This window comes from Taudactylus pleione, unplaced genomic scaffold, assembly GCF_031769625.1.
Source record: "Taudactylus pleione unplaced genomic scaffold, aTauple2 ptg000093l, whole genome shotgun sequence".
Classification (NCBI taxonomy): domain Eukaryota; kingdom Metazoa; phylum Chordata; class Amphibia; order Anura; family Myobatrachidae; genus Taudactylus; species Taudactylus pleione.
Genome location: NW_028284495.1, coordinates 26,520,488 through 26,542,578, shown reverse-complemented (window position 1 = coordinate 26,542,578; position 22,091 = coordinate 26,520,488). Strand labels below are relative to the sequence as shown.

Below are 22,091 nucleotides of genomic sequence, written 5' to 3'. Positions count from 1 at the left end.
CCTTACCCTGTGGCTGAAAGGAGCAAAAATTAGAAGATCGCGACCTAGGGGCTGTCCCGGAAGGGAGAAAGGCTGTCGTAGATGCCGCCACTGTGGCCAATATTTTATCCAGCTCCGGACCAAAGAGAACATCCCCTGAAAAGGGGAGAGCTACAAGGGCATTCTTAGAGTCGGAATCCGCCTGCCAGGAAAGAAGCCAAAGGGCTCTTCTAGTTGACACTGAAGAGGCCGACACCTTGAAAGTTAGTATACCTGTGTCTATAGCCGCTTCCCCAAGATAAGAAGCTGTCTCACTGATATGCTCTACAAGAGACACAAGTTAATTCCTGTGGGTACCTGAAGTGAGGCCATCTTCCACGGGATCTGCCCAGCGACCGATGGCCTTAGTAACCCAGGCTGATACGAGGGCCGGGCGAGCTACCGCATTTGCATTAGAGTAAATAGACTTAAGAAAAGTTTCCAGCTTTCTATCCGTTGGATCCTTAAAGGATGCTGTGTTAGGAAGAGGAAGGGGTGGTATTCTTGACTAGGCAGGCAACATACGCATCGACCGGAAGTGGAGACTTCAATTTAGCCTTATCAGTAGCAGGCAAGGATAAAAGGAAGTAATGCGCTTAGAAACCTGGAAGCGCCTATTAGGGTGGGACCAAGCCTTCGCCAAAAGGTCCTCAAGCTGCGCTGAAAAAGAAATTCTGAAATGGCCTTCTTTTGACGCTTAAACACTGCAGGTTCCTGACTAGCAGGCGCAGCTGAAGGAACCACCTGCTGTGGGGTTGTAAAACAACGAACACAGAGACCAACGTGGTCTGAAATCTGTCAAGATAACACAACAGCACAAGCCCTGCAATTACCCAGCACAGAAGCACCTACCTCCATGGGAAATTTACCCCTGAAAGACATAGTATAGAAATCCAAGGAAAACCCAACACACCAGAGCAAGAAACTGATGTGCCTATAAGGGCAGAGCAAAGAATGTAAATGCACCACAAATAGAAAACAAGTGGGGCTACGCAGAGACTGAGACACAGAAACATTCAATGCAATAAAAAACAAGGAGCTAAATGTATAACCAGGCCGCTAAGGGCGGGAACACAGGGAGACCAGGAGTCTGCACTCTCCAGAAACAAGGTGAACCAGCAGGCACCTTTGAAAATGGCTGCTCTGTGTCTGTGAGGAGGGGACAGAGGAATGACCCTGGGACGGAATTCCTCTTATGAGAGAAAGCGCACAGAGGGAAGAACCAACGGGGAGAGACTAACTTAACTATGTGGTGCCCAGACTCCAACCTATACCCAGCGTGTCCCCTATGGAGGAAGAAGAAAATAGATACATGCAGGGAGATCATTGATCTATATGAGTCATGTAATTACTACGCACACACTGGCTTAAAAAAACGAAGATGGAGCAAGGATGCCATCTATTCCTGCTTCATCATCATCTTCAGTAAGGTACCTGTGCGCATGGTCAGTGATTTACTCTGTAGAAACCCATAATCTCTAAAAGTATCTATTTCTTCTCTCTACTCTTGTTACAAAATGCCCTATGGGGCCCATACACCAACAATCAGCCAATTCTGCATTTTGCCGATTATTTTGTAAAAGAAAACAAATGGGCAAAACGCGGCATAATGGAAATTCTAATTCGCCAATTCCGTGCAATATTTTGTCGCAATCTGTAAACCCCAAACATTGCCTCTACTTTAACAAAATCATCGTCAAGAAGCAAAATTTACCAATTGATTGTTGATGTATGGGCCCCTTTAGATTATACATGACATCCAAACAAACACGTTGCTCTATATTTTCCGTCAACAGGAACCCATAAAGTTGAGTTTAAAAAACGACGAGGTCTACATTTACATGGTCATTCAGCAAATGGCCACTAAATTCTACTTATCCTATATAGGGCTTAACTGAACCGGACAAGGACACATATTACTATAAATATTTAATAATCTTCCATGCAAGTAATAAAACAAGTAGGACATTTTTATTTGATTGGGTAAACCACTTAGGTTGGCATATTTAAAACTTTAAGAGACTCACAGTATGATATTTCTGACTGCCCTACTTACTTATCAGACCCTCTTGTACCTAGTTTAGGTGTCCTCTAAAAATATACTGTATATTTTTTTAAATTATTGGGCACTTTGTATGGCCTAACGCAATATGCAAAACAGTTGCCAAATAAAGAGCTTACATTACACATAATTTTTGTATTCATCATCTCTACGCAGGGTCAACTTTTTATTAAACATTTTACATTTGTACCTTAGTGAGTAAGAAATATAAATATATAAATTATATACAGATGTGTCCATACACCTATCCTCAAAATAGCGCGCCACTGACTTTGCTACAGCTGCGCCTAAACATTAATCCCAAATAACTAAACATTATAAGCAAACTAATATGCAAAACTGAGAAAAAAAGTAGCACAATGAAAAGAAAAAGAATCAAAATTGAGAAAAAAAAATACAATCTAGGGTAAAAGCCATGCATCCTTATGCTTAATCTGTGACTTCATACAAATTCCTTTGCTACAAAAATACTAGTCCTAAATTCCTAGTACACTATGAGAAAAGCAAAGCTGGGCACACACCATATGATATCTCGCCCTGATACGAATCGGAACAATATATCGTACACATCCTATAGTGTGTATGCCCGATCCGTTGTTCCTGGTCGTCATTCACTGAATCGTCACATTGGACGTGCCGCACTCACAATGGGACCATTCAATGATCAACACAGTGTAGTTACATGCAGCATGTAACGATACATTGCACCGTCGTATGGATTATGCAGCGTGTACGGCCCTCACTATATAGAGTTACAACTCTCACCGCATCACTGGGTCGTGCCGACGTAAGGTGTGTACCCAGCTTAAGGAGCAAAATTGAGGCAAAAGTAAATTGAGGCAAAACACTGCTACTTTTGCCTCAATTCTGCTGCTTAAGCTGGGTAAACTGTGTAAAAAGACAGGTCTGATCGGACTGACCTGTGCCATGCACTGTTGCACTTTATCTGTGACTTCATACTAATTCCTTTGTGACAAAGAAAGTAATCCTAAGAACACCATATGCAAAACTGAGTAAAAAGTATAAAAATTAAGAGACAAGTGCACATAACGGGAATCGTGCAAGGCGTCTCACCATATGGTGCAAAAAGGATAGGTGTATTGGGACACATCTGTGTGTGATCATGTGTGTATAATATATATATATATATACATATACACACACATACAAACATTTATACATGACCAAACATGTTATTTAAAGACATTCACTGTTCTAGAAGGATGCATGCAATATACAGCCAGTATAGCCCATGGAGTCCAGGTATCTGATGTCATCACCCCTGACAAACAGTATATGGAGAATATTACATTTATTTCAAAAGATCATCTGAAAAGTTGCCTATTAGCAAACTGCTAATTCTAGACATGTATATGATAAGATATGCTAGATCCATTTAAAAGATCGTACATAAAGGAGACTCTATTAAAATAGATGTCTTGGTATACGTGTCCATGCTGCAGCCATACTTTGCTGCCTGATTGCATATATAACCATCGCTCACAGATTACTACGTTATGCCTTGTTTGGTGTGCAGTGCTTTAAAGTGTCAGTGGTATTTAATACATTTAAATGTTAGAAATGCAGATGGAAACAATGACATGAGTTAGGTCATAACTAGTATATTATGATTTAAATGTATCTAGATTAATGTAAAACACTCTAATGTTTTCTATAGAGAAGCCATTAACCAGCACTTACCACCTATCATTCCATCAGCTTCATCTGGCTGCAGGCTGACCACACTTGTTGAGTCCATACGTAGCTGTAAATCTGCCAGTCTGGCACGCAGCTGTTCTATGTCACTGTCTTTGCTGTCTAGCTGCATCTGCAGATCATTCTTGTTGTTGCTCTCTTCAGTTAATTGCTAAAAAAAAAGTAACATTATTACAGTGTAAGGCAGTTGTGCCTTCATTACAATAATTTACCATTAAACCCTTTAGGCGAGCGTACCAAATGACATATGTGTGACTATTTGTACATAGAGCACCAGAAGTTCCTGGCTGTTACATCATGTATGAGAAGCTGCTGAAGCAAAGCACAGTGCTAAGAAAAGTATCACAATACATCTGCATGCTTTCATTTGTATTTGCGGTTTACTAAAAAAACACCATGACCATGGATTATACTACTACTAGTGGACATTCCACATGCATGACTTGCAAAGTTAAGAAACCTGCTGATATATTGAAATATGCTTTGCCTGGCCTGGCCGCATCAGATGCGACCACATCAGGCTGGGTTCTCCCTGACATGGTCACAATTGATGCGAGCAATCAGAATCACCCACTAGGCGGTTGCCCGAAGATAATCTTCCAGCAGCAGCTAATCTTATATGGATCTCCCAGCCCCTCTGCACATTGTATCTTCCCCAAATGTGTGCCGTGCAACCGAATACTGCAATCATGGCAGCCCGGCAACACCTCCCACCCACTCACCCCCCCGGCAGCTGCAGAGAGAAGCAATGTCAATCCAGCAGCTCTCAACCCCCAGCGTATACATGCCAGGGCTGCACCTGGTAACTATGTATTGAGAGCTGTACCTGCTAATACAATTAATTTAGCTTTATAAGAAAAACCAGTAAGTTCAAGTTCATCTACAGTATATCATAAATATTGCTATTTTATTTTAAAAAAATGAATACAAAAAAATAAAAATTTAAAAATAAATAAATAAAATAGTGTTGAATAAGCTGTAAATAGATGTTCTTGCCCTAATTCAATCATAAAAAACTCAATTTCTGAGTAGTTTTTGGAAACAATATAAGCCAACTAAGTGGTTAAAATATAACTAAAACATAAAGGGACTGATGCACCCGCTCGTGTTTATTTTTCCCAGAGTCGCAGCTGCGATAATATGCAAATGCTGGTATCAGCCTTCCCATGGTGTAGCAGCCGGCGGCTGAATGAGCAAACCCTGAGACGCCCACTTTCAGAGTTTCTGTGCGCTGTATCACTGCCGGTGATTCGTGACACCACACCTTTGGCCAAGCATGGCGTGCACCGTCTACACTTGCACCAACCCTATGGCTGGTACAGTTTCTACATATGACCATGGCCTCTGTGGTTGCAGCTCTGCACCTGAGAATGCAGCCGCTTTCAGTGACACAGCTGCAACACGGCCATTACACCTCCATGAGACATCATTTATCTGCATTCACGTCAGGCCTCCGCTCAGTCACCACCATGGAACGCCCATCACTTTGCCGCCTCATATTTAATACAGCTTCTTCATGCGTACACTCTGTGTAACACAAGTCATAGGGGTTTCCAGGATTTCTGCGCAGTTGCAAATAATCGCTGAACTATGTAAACTACAATATCCCATTTATATTTAATTTTGTCCACTTTAGGCACTTTTCCATTGGAGTCTAAGGCCAAAACAAGGGTGTAACTACATTGGTGCTACGGGGCCCAAAGCTTAGGGAGACTATCTTCCTGGTCTGTCCCATGTTTCTAGGTCAGTTGTTTTTGCCATTGGCGGCACATGGCCCTTATACATGTTGCTATGGTGCCCACAAATGGCTAGTTACGCACCTGGGCCAAAATCATATTTTACTTCAGCCAAGAGCACAACATGGCAGCACCCACTTATGTTGGTAAATATAACAAAGCTAATGAGGTAGGTAATCTCTGCAGTGTGACATATGCCCATAGAGGTTAGTAGATTTACATAAAATAAAATAAAAACTGTTTCAGAGGCTATAGTTCCCCTCCATTGCTTACCATTAGCATATCCTCAATTTCTTTCTGAAATTTGGTAGCCATCTGGTTGTATTTCTCCTTCTCCTGGTTAAGATCCAATTGCAGCTTACGGTTTTCCTTCTCTTTCTTCCTTAAGTCTTGTGTGTTCGCTTTCTTCCTGTCCAGTTTAAAATCCTTTCGATTCATAATCTCAGCCAGTTTGTTCACAGCCTAGAACATGATCAGATGACCTAACTAATAACTCATCATTACATAAACAATACACTAATACCCCTTTCAGTCAGAAAAGCAAATTACCGGGTCATACAGTTCTACCCGGTATTTAGCTGATCAACACGTTTTTTTTTTCTGTCTGAAAGGGTCAACCCAGGTCGAAATTCCTGGGACTTCGACCCAGGAATTTACCAGGGTCGGAGAATCGGGAATTTAGACCCGGGTTGATGCTTTCAGACAGAAGAAATACCAGTGTTAATCAGCAAATTACCGAGTAGAAATGTATGACCCGGTAATTTGCTCTTCTGTCTGAAGGGGGGGGTACAGGCAGAGAACGGCAAAACAAGCCTGCACACAAATGCCAGGTAAAAGCAGGGGTGTTTGCCTTTTTCTGTCTGAAAGTGGTATAACACATAAGGCTTGGTTATGTTACAGGCATCCGCGAATGGGTCCATTTTAAGAATGTACCGCATTTGTTGGTATCAGACCAGTAATAGATAATTATATCTATCTATCTATATATGTCCATAGATGAAGGAATAAGCTGGTTAATAACAGTATGCTTGAATGTGAAATAGAGGAAAATATGCCACGAAGAACCAAGTAGGAGTTACTATTACAACAAATTATTAATAGACTACATGGGTGCTGCTCACATATTTACATAAAGGTGAATTAATAAAGGTTACAGCTTCAAGTTTAATTATTACTTAAAAAAAGAATCTCAATCTATACAAGATTGCCAGTAAATGACATTTCTGCATCTCAGCCAGGTGTAGGCTAACAGTGGTGAAAATCAACAAGTGACTATCGCTGACGTACAGAGCAGATGTGATGCTGTTACCTGAGTTTTAAGTGTTCTTTCAGTGTTTATATTCTTTTCATATAAAATCTTCATGTTGCTAATTTCTTCCTCTTTCAAATTAAATTCTGTAAAACAAAAGACAGAACATGCACAATACTGAGACTTCTGTTATTCAGGAATGACTAAATATTTAAGGGCTGTCAGGGTTTCTCTAACACACTTTGTAACATGAAATGTTCACCAAGTAACCTTTAATATGCACCAATTTATCCAAGTACTGCCAAATACTGTGTAAATGTACTTATTTATAAATATACTGTATACCAGCATCACTTTTTAAACATTTAAAAACTGTCTCAATAAATTTCTTTATAGACAATTTACTGTAACATGGGAAAATGTATTATAGTAAGGGAGTGGCTGTATTTTCAGGTACTAACAAATTTTGGTGAATAAAATTGGACGAGGTGAATTTTCTAGGCTGAAAACAGTGTTTATCAATTTCAGTACTGTTAAAGAACAACATTTCCTAAGCTAGGTACACATTAGACGATGTGTACCCAGCGCTACATTGCCAGCGATGGGAAAGGCCATGTGGTACGTACACACTTGCCGATGCCGGGTCCAACAAGAAAGAGGGACATATTATGCTGCATTCTGCAGCATGGCATTGTTAACGACATCCCCCATCGATCCTGCAGTAGGGCCGACGGGCGATTTCGCTAACGACCTACGGAAGCGCGCAAATCATGGGTACACATTAGATGTACCCGATATATCGCTCTGATCCGCGTGACATATCGTCTAGTGTGTACCCAGCATAACACTGTTCTATGAGAAACCGAAGGAAGAAATGTTTAAATAACAGGTATGCTCAATAGAAATGTCCATGGATAAATTTTGTTCCTTTACATTGCCATGGGGGAGCAGAGCCGTAACTAGACTTTTTGGTGCCCTGTGCCACAAAGAGCACTGGCGCTCCACCCTATTTTTTAAAAAGGGAGATAACACACCCAAAAAAGGGCCATAGCCTCATGGAGAAGGGCCGGGAAAGAGATAAGGGAGGCCAGGAGATGCTGGGGATAAAATAAGAGGAAGCTACAAGTGATAATGATAATAAATAGAAAATTGACAGACCCGAACAGCGTCCCGTGGCACAGGTCACACTACCCTAGTTACGGCCCTGTGGGGGAGATTGTGTGAACGGTGATTTAGTAAGGTTTAAAATGTCATTAATGACATAATTTGTCATGTGATTCTATGAAGGTCAGAAAAATCATTGAAGGTAGAGTCAGTTATGTGTAGCAGCTCGATTCCTGTTGGTTTTTGTACCTTTATACAGAGCCTTAACTGTGCATAAACAAGTTTTCCCCCCAATTAATACACTATGGAAAATATTTGCAGACGGATCACATACAGCTGGGCAATTTGCAAATCTAGATGTATACAAGATGCATCTTCTTTCTGTATGGCCAGCTTAATGATCAGTGAATTAAACATCCATTAATTCCTGCGCTACTTTCACTAAATTAATGCAAAAGGTCAAAGGACCCTTTTTGTTGTGATATTTACAAACAGAAAGGTATAATTTATAGTAGATGGAGACCTGATGAAACATGAGAAGTTGGCCAAGTGCAACAATCCCACTAATTACCATTGTTATTATAACCCACCTTCTTCCAGTGTCTTAACCTTGTCACTCAGCTCAGCATTTTCCTTCGTTAATGCATGCACATTATTAGTGAATGCGGTATTTGTTTCTTCCAGCTGAAATCAAATAAAAAAAAATGTTCTGCATTAAATATGTAAGTTTTAAGAACTTACTCTAACTACAAAATACTAGACTAACCTACAGAGTGAGGTGGGAGGATGTGATGCACAGATACCCATAGTTTGGATGAAACAGACCAGTTGATTGTTCAAATAAGAGAACATTAACAATAGAATGTGGCAGGTACACCAGCACCAGCCAATGGTGATTCTCTGATGGAAAGTAAGCAATCAAGGCAAAAATTTTAAACGTTCTGAGAATCTTACAGCTTCCAAAACACAAAAATGTGGTTAAATTCCACAGCTGCAAGAACCACTATAAAAACAAACATAAAAAACTCATAAGAAATGGTGAATTTTCTAAAGTAAATGACCCTGATGAATTAGGAGTATATTAGGGAAATGGAGAATTAGGTCTTGATATTTTTAGAGACTTATTTTAAAATCTGAATAGATTCCCAGATAGGTTACATCAAAATAATGCATTGTATTATTCTTAAGCAATTTTTTCCTTTTTAATGTAATGTTAATGTATGCTTCCTTCTAGTAAATTTTCAAACTAGTCTGAATACACAAAGCAAAAACTCACATAATGGTTAAACAAAATAAGCAAAATGTAAATTGTAGAGAATATAAGTTGTAACATAGAAACATGGTATAGTATATTCCACAGGTTCTCAAACTTAGTCCTCAGGACCCCAAACAGTGCATGTTTTCCAGGTCTCCTCACAGAATCAATAGTGAAATAATTAGCTCTTTAAAATGTGTCAGTGAGTAATGATTACACCTGTGCACCTGCAGGGTGACCTGGAAAATACGAACTGTGTGGGGTCCTGAGAAGCGAGTTTGAGAACCACTGGTATATTCAAAACACATACAGTGCACACGATAAAAGGACTAAAATACAATTGCTATGGCCCTATTTATTATTTGTTTGCTTGATACAATGGTCATCTGCTTCTACTCAATACAGATGTTCTAATCACAACCTACATTTAAAGATCACTTAAAATCATTCTTCTAATAGGGGAGTGCTCAAATTCTGCAAAGTGTGTCAGGATATAACCTCTCAAAGAAGACCATTCTGTTCTCCAGACCTAGGGAACTGGTTGCTCAAGTGTGCAGGCCTCCATAGAGAGCACAGATCCCTGGAAGGCTGATCCTTCACCTTCCCTGTAGGGATGAAACTGATAAAACCTAGGATCCTTGGGTGTGGGGAAATTTGTGGCCTGGGAAAGAATGTTATCCAGTTCGGGATGGAACAGGACCTCCACAGTGTTGGTAAGGGATATCAGAGTCTTCTTTCACATAGTTTCCATTTCCCAAGTATCAAGAGTACAAAGCCAGAGTGTTGGCATACGGAGGCCGAAACTCTAGCCCAAATGAGTATCAATGCCTTCCCCCAGATTCTGAGAAGTGTCAGATATGCTCCAACAGAGTTAGCAAATCCAATTTTGGTTTGTTAGGATCTAGACCTTCCGACAACATCTTTACAGCCTTATAGATCCAAGCTGAAGCTAAGTTTGGTCTGAGCAAGGCCCCGAAGCTAAGCTTGGTCTAACGGTCTTAAAGGAAACATTCATTTTCCTACCCATGCTATTCTGTAAGGTATCAATGTCCACAATCAGAATGGTGGTGGTCCAGGGAGGCGAGCTATCGAAGCATCCACCTTGGGAATTCCAAACAGACCATAACCACGATAAAGTATAGAGATATGTAACAGGATACCTGAAATTGTCAGGCTTCACCCACACTTCAGAATGCAAGTCCTCCAACTGAGTGGAGAAAATAATTGTTTATTTTTTCTGTTTAAAGAGCAAAGTGTCCAAGTTGGGTCGTGAGGTGTCTTTACAGAAGATGCATGATGCTGGTCAGTACCTCCAGGGGGAGCAATGTTGCATCCCACATGTCCTGTGACTTGGCAAAGGTTGGCTTCGCCATCTCAGTGGGTGCATTAGCAGGCCAGTACGGCCACTGAAAGTCGTCCGCACACAGGGTATGAGGCAATTTACAGTGACAAACGGAGAAGGCAAAAATGTTTTGTTACTTTCCCTCCCAGATAGAGAAAGACTGATTCTGGGTTGCATGCAAAGTGGATGCAGCCATGGAGGCCTGATTTACTACCTTAAGCTCAAGCGAGAATCCATAGAGCTAATGCGGGGATTAAGGTGCAAATTTGGTTGAAAAAACAACGCAAGGATATTGTGAGTAAAGAAATTACTGCACGTGATGGTGAATCTATAAATGTATTAAAAAGGTAAACATAAATGCTTAAAACATGAATAAAACCTGTGAGTACACAATGTGTGTGTGATTAAGAGTTAAAGTCTCATGAGGTGGATCTCTGGTATCATGGGAAGACCTTTGTGTCAGGTCTAAAATGCATAACTATGTCCCAAAAAGATAAAATCCATACCATCCAAATGGAGAAGTCCTGGAGATGAATTGAAGCATTTGGAGCTCCGCTGATTAGATGAAATGACACCAGCGTGATGAAATGCCAGCAACTTCGTGCCGTCCCGCTGTGGGGGTGATGTTGTGGTAGGAGGTGAATTCCAGCAGCTATGTGCCGTCTCGCTTGGAATGCGTGTTGTAATCCTGTGAGATATAGTTCTTTCAGAACGCCCGATGGAATGGTAATAGTGGGATGACCAGTAGGACCAGAGAAGAAAAGCACCACGGTTTCTGTATGGGTTGCAGGGGTCCGACTAACGCGTTTCTCTGTCTGTTACAGCTTTGTCAGAGGCTCAGTAACACAGTGTTATTGCGGGTTTAAATACCCTGCAGTAATAGGTTAATTATTCACCGGTGTACACCCCAATACACTGCACCACTACTTCCCTGTACAGATAGGGAAGTAGTGGTGCTGTCTGGGCAGATAGGAGAGAAGGAGTGGCTGCTCCAAGAAAATGGCCGCTATCCGTTCTAGTGGGCTTGCCAACACACCTAGAATATAATATTCAGAAAACAAGATCAATTGATAATATTGTACCTTCCGGATAGTATGTTCTTTCTCTATACCATCTTGTCTGCCCCTTGTGGACAGCTTCTTGTTCTCTTGGGACAGCTCAAAGCATTGTTCTTCCAGCAGGGCCCTGGCAAGCTGCTCGGATTCTGCTTTGGTTACAGACAGATCCAACTGTGCAGCAAGAACCTCTCTGTAGAATCAGGGACATTATTTATTGCACAAATGAATAATTATATTTTCAATTAATTTAAAAGGAAACTGAAGTAGAAAATCTACATGGTACAAAGATAAAAATAGGTTTCTGTAAATTTTCTCAGCATTATTACTCTCTCATTTTGAATTAAATTACTTACACTGACTAAATATGGCAGGTGTGAAAGGGTAGAAATAATAATAATACTCCAAAAATGTTACTACGTAGGCCTCAGAAAGGCCAAATCAAACCTTTAAACCCAGCCAACAGTTTCAGTGGTCGGACAAATGTTACAAAGATGAAGTTTCACACAATAGATATGAACATTGAACCTCCTATAAAACATGATAACTGAATGTTCTTACACAACACACTGTAGAATGTCTTTGCATTGTATTATAGCAGAAATATAAGTGGAAACATACTTCTCATTGTGAAATTCATGTAATTTCTTATCCAATTCTTGACTGAGCTTCGTCTTCTCCTCAACTTCTTCTTTAAGTTCCTTAACCTGAGTTTTGTACAGCGTCTGAAGAACAGTAGTGGATGAAGATAAGGGTTTTACTAGAATAACTAGCACTGCCTGCCATGCCTTATATCAGAGTTTTTATACCTATATAGCTATTAACCCCTTCCCGCAACAAATACACTGACAGCAGGCAGACCTTGGGCTCAACAAACCTATTTAGGCTGCTCAATAAATTACATCCTTGAGTTCAAGGGAAGAGACCTGAACTTTTATTTCTGGTTCTTGACCACATACTACTGTACAGCACATGGTGCACAACGTGCACGTTGTGATTAAGGTCAGCGGGAAAGGATGCGAGTCAGTAAGAGGAATCCATTGACGTAAGCCAAGATTACCACCAGTGTCGGAAAACCCATGGAGCCACAAGGGAGATCAGTCTCAGATCTTCCCAATGTGTTAAAACTGATGGATTGAGTCTATGCTGGACTTAGCTGTACTTTAGAAGTCATCTGCTGTCAGATACAGGTTACAATGAAACCATCAGGGTTGGCGAAATGTAAGAAATGTGTGTTTCATAACCCTACCTCATATCCATTATAATTTACAAACAATGCACATACTTGGTATCCCCAAACTCAGGAGAGACAATTTGGGGTAACTTAGCTATGGGAAGAAGCATGGTAAAGTTTTTTCCATTACATTTATTTGTTTTGACATGTCTAAAATACGTAAGATTTTTATATCATTATAGGCCTACAAACACAAGAAAGGACTATGGGTCTGGAAAAAATTAATTGATAGGTTACAGGTTAGACAAAGCAGTTAAAAATTACTCGGTAAAATTACATTTTAAAAACAACAACTTTAAAATGTGGTCTGGTCACAAACAAAAAATATGCCTGGTCATGAAGTGGTTAAGCAAGTCTAGTGATATATTACTGGAACACCTGACTTTCTTGACCATTAATGGGTAAGAATACATGGATGCCTTATTCTCAGAACAAAAGGATAAGCTCATGTTGGGAGGAAGAAGAGTTTGAGGGGTCTATTTACTAAGCACTGTTAGGAGACAGAATGAAAAGTGCTAAGAAAGTGAGAAGGTGCCAGCCAATCAGCTCCCAACTGTCATCTCACAGGCTGTGTTTGAAAAATGACAGTTGGGAGCTGATTGGCTGGCACCTTATCACTTTTCACTCTGTCTCCTAACACTGCTTAGTAAATAGACCCCTAAGAGTGAAAAGATACAATCATCAACAGATGTGGCAGAAGCAAAACATTAAAATAAACACCATGGCAGATTGCACTATAAGCCTTCTTAGATACTGCACATACATGGGAAATCAAATAATAAGTGTGGAGCTTTTCTATAACTATTAGGTCATCTTTTTGTTCGTACCAGGGCTGCCTCACTCAACAAGTGTTTAAACACCCGGGAAATCAGAGGCTAAAATGTCTCAAAGGAACAAGTAACAATGCTTAATACTGTGCACCAGCACATCAAAGCATTTCTTATTTGACACATTATATAAAATATGCACAACTCACCCAAGATAAGATTAGCTTTCTACAAAAGTGATTTTGTGGCCACCATAGTAAAATATGTACAACCAAATAGTTAGTTACAAATCACTTACTGAAAAATACTGCTCAGCTTCAAGTTGATCCTGCAGTTCCCTCATTTGACCTTCATTACCTCTGTATTGTCTGACCAAAAAATAAATGAAATAAATAAATAAAATATTGAAGAACAACATGTAGGGGAAAATGTATTAGCCTGTGAGATACAGGCATGAGAGGGGGAGAGAGATAATCCAGTAAAGAGAAGACGGCACTCCAGGATCTTAAACAAAAAAAAATACAAACTATATTATACACCATACAGGTAACAAAAGCTTACTCCAACGTTTTGCACCTTCATTACACTGCTTGTTCCCTACTAATCCCTGATGAAGGTGTATATATACATCAAAACGTTGGCGTAAGCTTTTGTTACCTGTATTGTTTATAATATATTTTGTTTTTTAAAATCCTAGAGTGCCGTCCTGTTCTGCCCTTTACCTCAGCTAATTAAACACACTAGTCAAAAAACCTCTAATAGGCAGCGGAATTTGGCAGTTCCATAACAAACTGAACATTATTTCTCTTTAAATAACACCCTTTAATGGCTCTTACGTGTGTACTGCACTTTCTGTTATATACCCAGATCACATAAATAAGGCTGAATCTATTTATAGTTGAGCAGGCGCAATTCTCAATGAAACATAATAAATGTACACAAAACATACATACTTTGTTAACTGAACCAGCTCAAACTCCAACAACCTCTTGGCTTCCAGCAACGTATTTATTTCCTGCTTTAACTGTTTCTCAGATCCCTTTAAATTATCTGCTTCAAATGCTTTTGCATTCATGTCATTCTGCGTTGATATCCTTTTCTTTGTCTCTTGCTCTAGTTGCAGTGTCAGCTGTTTCACCTAAAGAGCACACACCTGCAGTTAGTGTCTGCCACAGAGTAACATAAAGGAGTATACTGTGTATCTCCTCTTCAAGCAAGTAGCATCAACAAATCACTAAGGGCGGGATGTACTAAAGGAAAAATGCGGTAAAAATCCAGTTTTCAGGGTTTTTACTGCATTTCCAGATGTACTAAGGCCCGCCCCCCCCCTTTTTTCGGCCCGGAGGGTAACGCCAGAAAAATAAGAGATATGGTAAGAACTTACCCTTGTTATCTCTATTTCTACGAAGTCCATAGGGTTCCACAGGATACCTTGGGGTATAGGTGATGACGTCAGTCTTCAGGCACCACAGAGTTAAAGTTTTCAGCCTCCCAGGATGCATCTGGGTCCCTCTCTTATACCCCGCCCCCGGGCCAAGGCATCTCAGTTACGTCACAAGCCATAGGCCGGAGGAGGAGAAGAAAGAGAGAGAAGAAAAAAATCTGGACACTCACAAGAATCACATTCTCACCATAGGGAGACGGAAAAAACGGTGACCAGAATAAAGCCCATCTGCAGTACAGGTGCGACAGGGCGGGAGTCCTGTGGAACCCTATGGACTTCGTAGAAATAGAGATAACAAGGGTAAGTTCTTACCATATCTCATATTTTCTACTTCAGGGTCCATAGGGTATCCACAGGATACCTTGGGGATGTCCCAAAGCAGTATCCTTTAAGGGTGGGGACGCTCCTGTGCTGAGAGGAGAATCCGCCGCCCGAAGGAAGCATCCTGAGAGGCAAAGATGTCAAAAGCGTAATACCTCACAAAGGTATTGACAGAAGACTACGTAGCAGCCTTGCAGATCTGAACTGCAGAGGCACCACGTCTAGCTGCAAACGAAGGACCCACAGACCTAGTGGAATGAGCCCTCACCAAGGAGGGAACTGGAAGACCTTCATGAAGATAAGCTTCTGAAATTGCCATACGAATCCAGCCTGCCAAAGTCTACTTTGAAGCAGGCCAACCCTTTTTACGGAAGCCATAGAGGACAAACAAGGCGTCCGACTTCCTAAAAGAAGAAGTGCGGTCAACATAAATTCTCAATGCCCGCACAACATCCCAAGTGGCGTCACCCACTGAAAGTCCAGGTGAATTGAAAGCCGGCACAACAATTTCTTCATTGATGTGAAAACTGGATACCACTTCGGGAAGGAATCCCGGACGAGTGCGAAGCACCGCCCTATTCCTATGAAAATTCAGAAAAGGGGGTCTACAAGAGAGAACCCCTAAATCCGACATCCGTCTGGCCGAGGCAATGGCCAGAAGGAATATGGTTTCAGCTGTAAGCCATTTAAAGTCCACTGAGTCCAGTGGTTCAAACGGCGGTCCCTAGAGAACTCTCAGGACCACAGCCCAATTCCAAGGCGCCACCGGTGGAACAAAAGGTGGCTGAATGCGAAGAACACCTCGCATAAAGGTGTGCACATCAGAGAGCGCAGCAATCCTACGATGAAACCAGACTGACAGGGCAGACACCTGCACTTTCAGAGAAGCCAGGCGAAGCCCATGATCCAGTCCAGCCTGTAGGAAAGCCAACACCCTAGACAGGCGGAACTCCCTAAGGGAATAACCTCTAGGTCTACATCACCGGAAGAAAGTATGCCACACACGATGGTAGATTCTTGCCGAGGAAGGTTTACAAGCTCTTAGTATGGTTTGCACCACGGAGCTAGAAAAACCCTCTGGACCTTAGCATGACCGTTTCAACAGCCACACCGAGTCAGGTCCGGGTGAAGACAAGGACCCTATGACAGCAGATTCGGTCGTAATGGTAACCTCAGAGGAACGTCTACTGACAGACTCTGGAGGTCGGAGAACCAGTGCCGTCTGGGCCACTCGGAAGCTATCAACAGTAGCGTACCTCCTTCTTGATTTGAATTTCCGTAATACCCGCGGAAGAAGGGAAAACGGAGGGAAAAGGTAGGCAAACTGGAACATCTACTAGACGGACAGGGCATACACCAGAGACGCCTTTTCGTCTCATGTTCGAGACCCGTACACCGGCAACTTGTTGTTGTGCCGGGACGCCATGAGGTCTATCTCTGGAAGACCCCACTTGTCCACCAGACTCCGAAAGACGTCCTGGTATAAAGACCACTCTCCCGGTTCCTCCTTGCTGGTTTAAATAGGCCACCGTGGTGGCGTTGTCCGACGGGACCTGCACAGGGTGACCCTGGAGAACCGGCTGTGCCCGCTGGAGAGCTCTTGACACCGCATGGAGCTCCAAAATGTTTATTGGAAGCTCCGCTACCGCCCGAGTCCACCTGCCCTGAAACAAGTGTGGACCCGTGACAGCTCCCCAGCACCGGAGACTGGCGTCCGTTGTTAACAGAACCCAGTTCGCCACCCAGAACGGGCGTCTGCAAACACCAGGTTAGAGACAGGCGAACATCCGGAGTGAGCCCCATCGTCTGGGACTTGAGACACTGAGGCAATCCATTCCATCTGGACCGGATCAATAGCAGCAGAGGTTTGGAGTGAAATTGGGCGTACTCCACCATGTCGAATACCGACACCATTGAGCCCAATAATCTCTTTGCCAAGTGTGTCGACACTCGACGACACTGCAGACAACTGCGCAACCTCAACTACAAAGCAAGGATCTTTTCCTCCGTCACAAAGATCCACTGCTGCCTGGAGTCCAATAAGGCCCCGAGGTGCAGGATCCTCTGAGACGGGGTGAGAGTGGACCTCTGCCAGTTTGTCAACCAGCCGTGACGTTGCAGTACCGCAATCGTCAGATCCAGATGGTGTAAAAGAAACTCTGGAGACCCCGCTATCAACAGGAGGTCGTCCAGATAAGGCAACAGTCGGACTCCCTGCGTCCGCAGGAGAGCCGCCATGACCTTGGTGAATACCCGTGGAGCAGTCACCAGGCCAAAAGGCAGTGCCCGGAACTGGAAATGTTCGTTGCAGATTGCCAATCTGAGGAACTGCTGATGGCGCAAAAGAATAGGGACATGCAGGTAAGCGTCCTGGATGTCCAATGACACCATGTAGTCCCCAGAATAATGGACCGCAGGGTCTCCATCCGAAACAGAGGCACCCTCAAGGACTTGCTGAGGGCCTTTAGGTTTAGTATTGAACGGTAAGACCCATTGGGTTTCTGCACCAAAAATAGAATGGAATAGAAACCCAGGCCCCTCTGGGAAATAGGAACATGCACTGCGACCAGCACCGGGCGAACTGAAGCAGGCGCCCCCCACTTTGGGGTCCCCCAAAAGGAGGCCTGGACCGTCAGGCCGCAGGTTTGTTATCTGACCTAGGAGCCGGACATCTGGTACTCCAGACCTGATTCTTGGGCTTGGACAATTTCTTGGCCCCAGCCTGCCGTGGACAGGACTGTACTTTAGGCCTACCTTGGGCCCTGTGAGGCCAAAAGGACGACCCACCAGCACTAGAAAGAATCGTAGCAGACAGAAGACATGCAGATTTTGCTGCTGCCAACGTAACTACAATTTTGTCCAGATCTGGACCAAATAGTACCTGTCCAGACCTTCTAATCCCTTTTTGGAATCCGCGTCCGCTTTCCAAGAACGCAACCATAAGGTGCGACGAGCAGCCACGGCTGCAGAGGAGATCCTAGAGGTGAGCATACAAATATCTAAGGCCGCTTCATTAATGTAAGTGGCCGAGTCTCGGAGATTGCCCACCAACTCGGTCTGTTCAGCCGAACAGTCAGAGTCCAAAGACGCCTCCAAATTATCCGCCCAGCGCTCCATAGCTCTGGCTACCCAACACACGGCCAGAGCCGGTCTGGATGCTTCCCTGCAAGGGAATAAACGGCTTTGAGGCAGATCTCCACCTTGCGGTCAGTGACATCCTTCAAGGATGACATCGAAGGCATAGGCAATGTGGCACTTTTGACTAGGCGTGTGACATGTGAATCCACTTGCGTAGGGGATTCCCGCTTAGAACAATAATTGACCGCAAACGGATAAGCCACGGCTAAGCGTCTCTGGGGCTGAAACCGTTTACCTGGATTTTTCCACGCCTCCTCTAAATGATCCACTAATTGATCAGAAAGAGGGAACACCGTAGCCTCACCCTTAATATCCTTAAAAAGGCATATATGAATGTGGCCACCAAAGGATCAATATCCTCAATAACTAAAGCCGAGCGGACCGCTCGAATAAGACCAGGGATATACACCTTGGACTTAGCGTCCGGCTCTTTGGTACGGAGAGGTTCTTGGTCAGATAGATCCAGAATCTCCCCATGATCTGACGTCTCATCGTCATCCCCATAAGGAGCAGATAAAGACGCCACCGGCCGTTATGAGGCCGCAACACAGACTCCCCCTGTAAAACATCGGACAAATGCTGAACCGATGTAGTTAAGAGTATTAACCCACGCAGGCTCCGGAGAAACCTGGGAAGGGACAGGGAGACTGTGGGGTACCATCAATTGTCTCGGGAACTCCCACATGGGTGACGACACCACTGACTGCTGGGACAAACCCGTCTGGGTAAACGCAGGTGGCGGAGCTAGCTGGCCCACAAGGGTTGTAAGCGCCTTAGTGAAACAAGCCCAGGGAGGTTCCTGTACCGGGACCATAATCGGCCGTGACAGTGCCAGGCACTGGGGGCATAACCCCTCCGCGTTACCCTCCCCCTCTGCTATTGGTACCTTACATTTAGTACACATGAGCTGGAGAGGAAAATCAGTCTCAGACATGATGGTAAGTATGTGACACTCACACCTATACGTATTGGTATAGTGTGAATAACACCCTGCACACCGCGCACCGCAAGGGCTTTGAGCAGAGCAAGATCAGGGACAGTAATAAAGCTGACAGTAGAAAGTGAAAGTACAGACAGCAGGCTAGCAGTTCAGTCACATACAATGCAGAAGAAACAAATCCCTGCACTATTAGCGCTGATTCTCAACTACTCAGACCCTCAGGCTGGTAGGACTCAGCGCTGCATACACTGACCTGTGACAAACAGAGGAGAGGTATGCTGGGGGACCCAGACCGCAATGCCACCGCTCACAGGCTTCCAGCAGTGTTCACCATGCTTTAAAGATGGCCACCGAGGAGCAGAAGATGAAGGAGGCCGGCCTGGGGAGGACAGCTGACACACTGTGGCCAATCAGGCAGAGCAGAGAGGCTGTGTGCAGCAGGGGAGGCGCCGGCTGTGAGACAGGGAAAGCGCGCTCCCCTGGCATGCATTTAACCCCTGGGACACCGCAGCGCATGCCGCTCAGCAGCGGCCCGCTGCAGCCAGTCCCCAGGGAGCCCCCTGCCTGGGGACTCAGGACCATGTGACCAGCGGGGACCCACCGCGGGACCCCGCTGCTTACCTGCATCCCCTTGGATCCGGCCATGGTCCAAAACATCTGGGGACACCGCTAGCCGTGACCCCAGATGTCTACCAGCATCCCCGGATCAGTACCGGCGTTCTGGTACCGGCGGGGTGTAGGGGAGACGGCATGGACGTCAGTACTGACTGTCCATGCTGTACTCCCAGATGTGCAGCCAGCGCTGCCTTTAAAAGAAACTTCAGGGGCTCTTCATAGCCCCCCTCTGCACAGTGCCTCCGACTCCGGCCAGGCACCGACGAAACTGGGATGCCTTGGCCCGGGGCGGGGTATAGGAGAGGGACCCAGATGCATCCTGGGAGGCTGAAAACTTTAACTCTGTGGTGCCTGAAGACTGACGTCATCACCTATACCCCAAGGTATCCTGTGGATACCCTATGGACCCTGAAGTAGAAAACCTGGCGTTACCCTATGGAAGCTTATGGGCTTCTTAGCGCACCTTGCTCCCGCCGGTTCACCGTTGCCTCGCCGTCGCCCAGCGCTAGCCCCACTCACCTGCTGTCTGGGGTCGCCAGCCTGCGCTCCTCCGTCTCCTCCTCCTCCTAAGCTTCTTCCGGGTGCAGAGAGGAGGAGTCTGGGGCCTCCTGCACAGGTCACCAGCAGGAAGCTCCCGGGGCTCGGAGGGGGCGGGGTCCCACGGAGACCCCATCACCCGGCATCGGGTACTTCACAAAGGGCAGCTCTTATCGCAAGAGCTGTCCTTTGCAATACTAATCGCATATGCGATTAGTAAGGTTGCGGTGACTGGCCGAAAGGTCACCGCAACCTTCATACATCCCGCCCAATATATGTACAATTAGTATACACCAGTAAAATAGTTAGCTGTACAGCAAACAATGTTTTTCCCAAAACTCAATATACAAGTAGCGACAAACAAATAAATATGAAAAATATGCCCATAATTCAGTATAATCACATACGGAAATAGCTGTAAGTACGAGAAAAGCAAAATGTTTTTGTTTTTTCATTCTTATATTATACTGATTCATTTCTTATATAGGATATGAGCCCTAACACTACACAAAGGTGTAATCTGAGTGATGTAATCATTTGCTCCACAACAAATATAATAATTGGAGCAGGTGCTCAAGGTTTGGAAAATGTGGCACAGAGCTGTTGGCTTATGTCATCTCTAATGTGCCCCATAACAATGGTAAATTTGCTAGTGGTAGGGCCCATTCCAAGTACAGTTTGGTGACTTAGGAAATAACTTTATAAGAACTACTGATATTCCTAAAGCTATTCCAGGACTTTCCTAGCCATGTGGCATGCAATAACAGTTTAGGACACTATGAGCTATATTCAATTTGAGGTGAAAACACTTAATTTTCACCTATTTTAATTATCCCCGTTATCTATTTCAAAGACTTTTCGCAAGATGCAAATAGTCTTTGTAAAAAAACAGGCTGGCGAAAAAAAGTGCATAATTGGGGTTTTGGGGTGTAGGCTTAAAAAAAAAAAAAAAAATATATGCTGCATCCCTGAGAATACCCCCTAAAAACATTGTCTGTAAAATCGGGACACCCCAAAAAAATATTTTTAACTTTGGGGTAGAAAAAAAAAAAATAATACAGGCAAGACACTTGTAAAATAGCTAAATTCAATCCAGAGGTGTTCCCAAGTATGTGGCAGGTATTTTCTTCATTGCGGGTAGTAGCGGCAGGTGCATTTTTTTGAAGAATTTTAAAAGTCATTTTAGGGACATGAAAATATGCTTGCACCCATTTTCATGTGCCCCAAATTTGATGGGCATTGTTATTTTTAAAAAAAAATTGCTAAATGGTATTCTTCAGCACCTTCTCAAAGCCGCATTTATGCACCTGCCGCGGCCTTTTAAAAACCTGACTTCCCTTCAGCAGGCAAAAAAGGGGGTACCCATAGTGATCCCCCATATCTGGACATCTTTAAGGGGGTTATAGGATGTTTTCCCGAAAACACCCATTTTTTTTTGCCGCTCCCAGTTTCGCCAAGTCCCGTTTTCGCGTCCTTTGAAATTGAATACGGTATTATTGGGCACGCGTGCGATACTTTTCCGCCTGGAAAACAGGCGATGGAGGCGAAAAGTCCAGCA

The 22,091-nt window shown here is 43.6% G+C and overlaps 1 protein-coding gene across 3 annotated transcripts in view; it reads right to left on the bottom strand.

The window, feature by feature from the left end:
* The window catches only part of ROCK1 (Rho associated coiled-coil containing protein kinase 1), a 162,763-nt gene that overhangs the window by 17,555 nt on the left and 123,117 nt on the right, over positions 1–22,091 (bottom strand). For all 3 annotated transcript variants that reach the window (XR_015878207.1, XM_088469623.1, XM_088469622.1), the window contains exons 20-27: positions 14,492–14,676; positions 13,837–13,906; positions 12,159–12,262; positions 11,565–11,730; positions 8,476–8,569; positions 6,842–6,927; positions 5,806–5,994; positions 3,782–3,947 (exon numbers count right to left, since the gene is read on the bottom strand). Coding sequence is in view for 2 of the 3 variants with exons in the window: in XM_088469623.1 (XP_088325749.1) it covers positions 3,782–3,947; positions 5,806–5,994; positions 6,842–6,927; positions 8,476–8,569; positions 11,565–11,730; positions 12,159–12,262; positions 13,837–13,906; positions 14,492–14,676 (1,060 nt within the window). In the remaining variant the exon portion in view is untranslated. The remainder of the gene's footprint in view (positions 1–3,781; positions 3,948–5,805; positions 5,995–6,841; positions 6,928–8,475; positions 8,570–11,564; positions 11,731–12,158; positions 12,263–13,836; positions 13,907–14,491; positions 14,677–22,091) is intronic.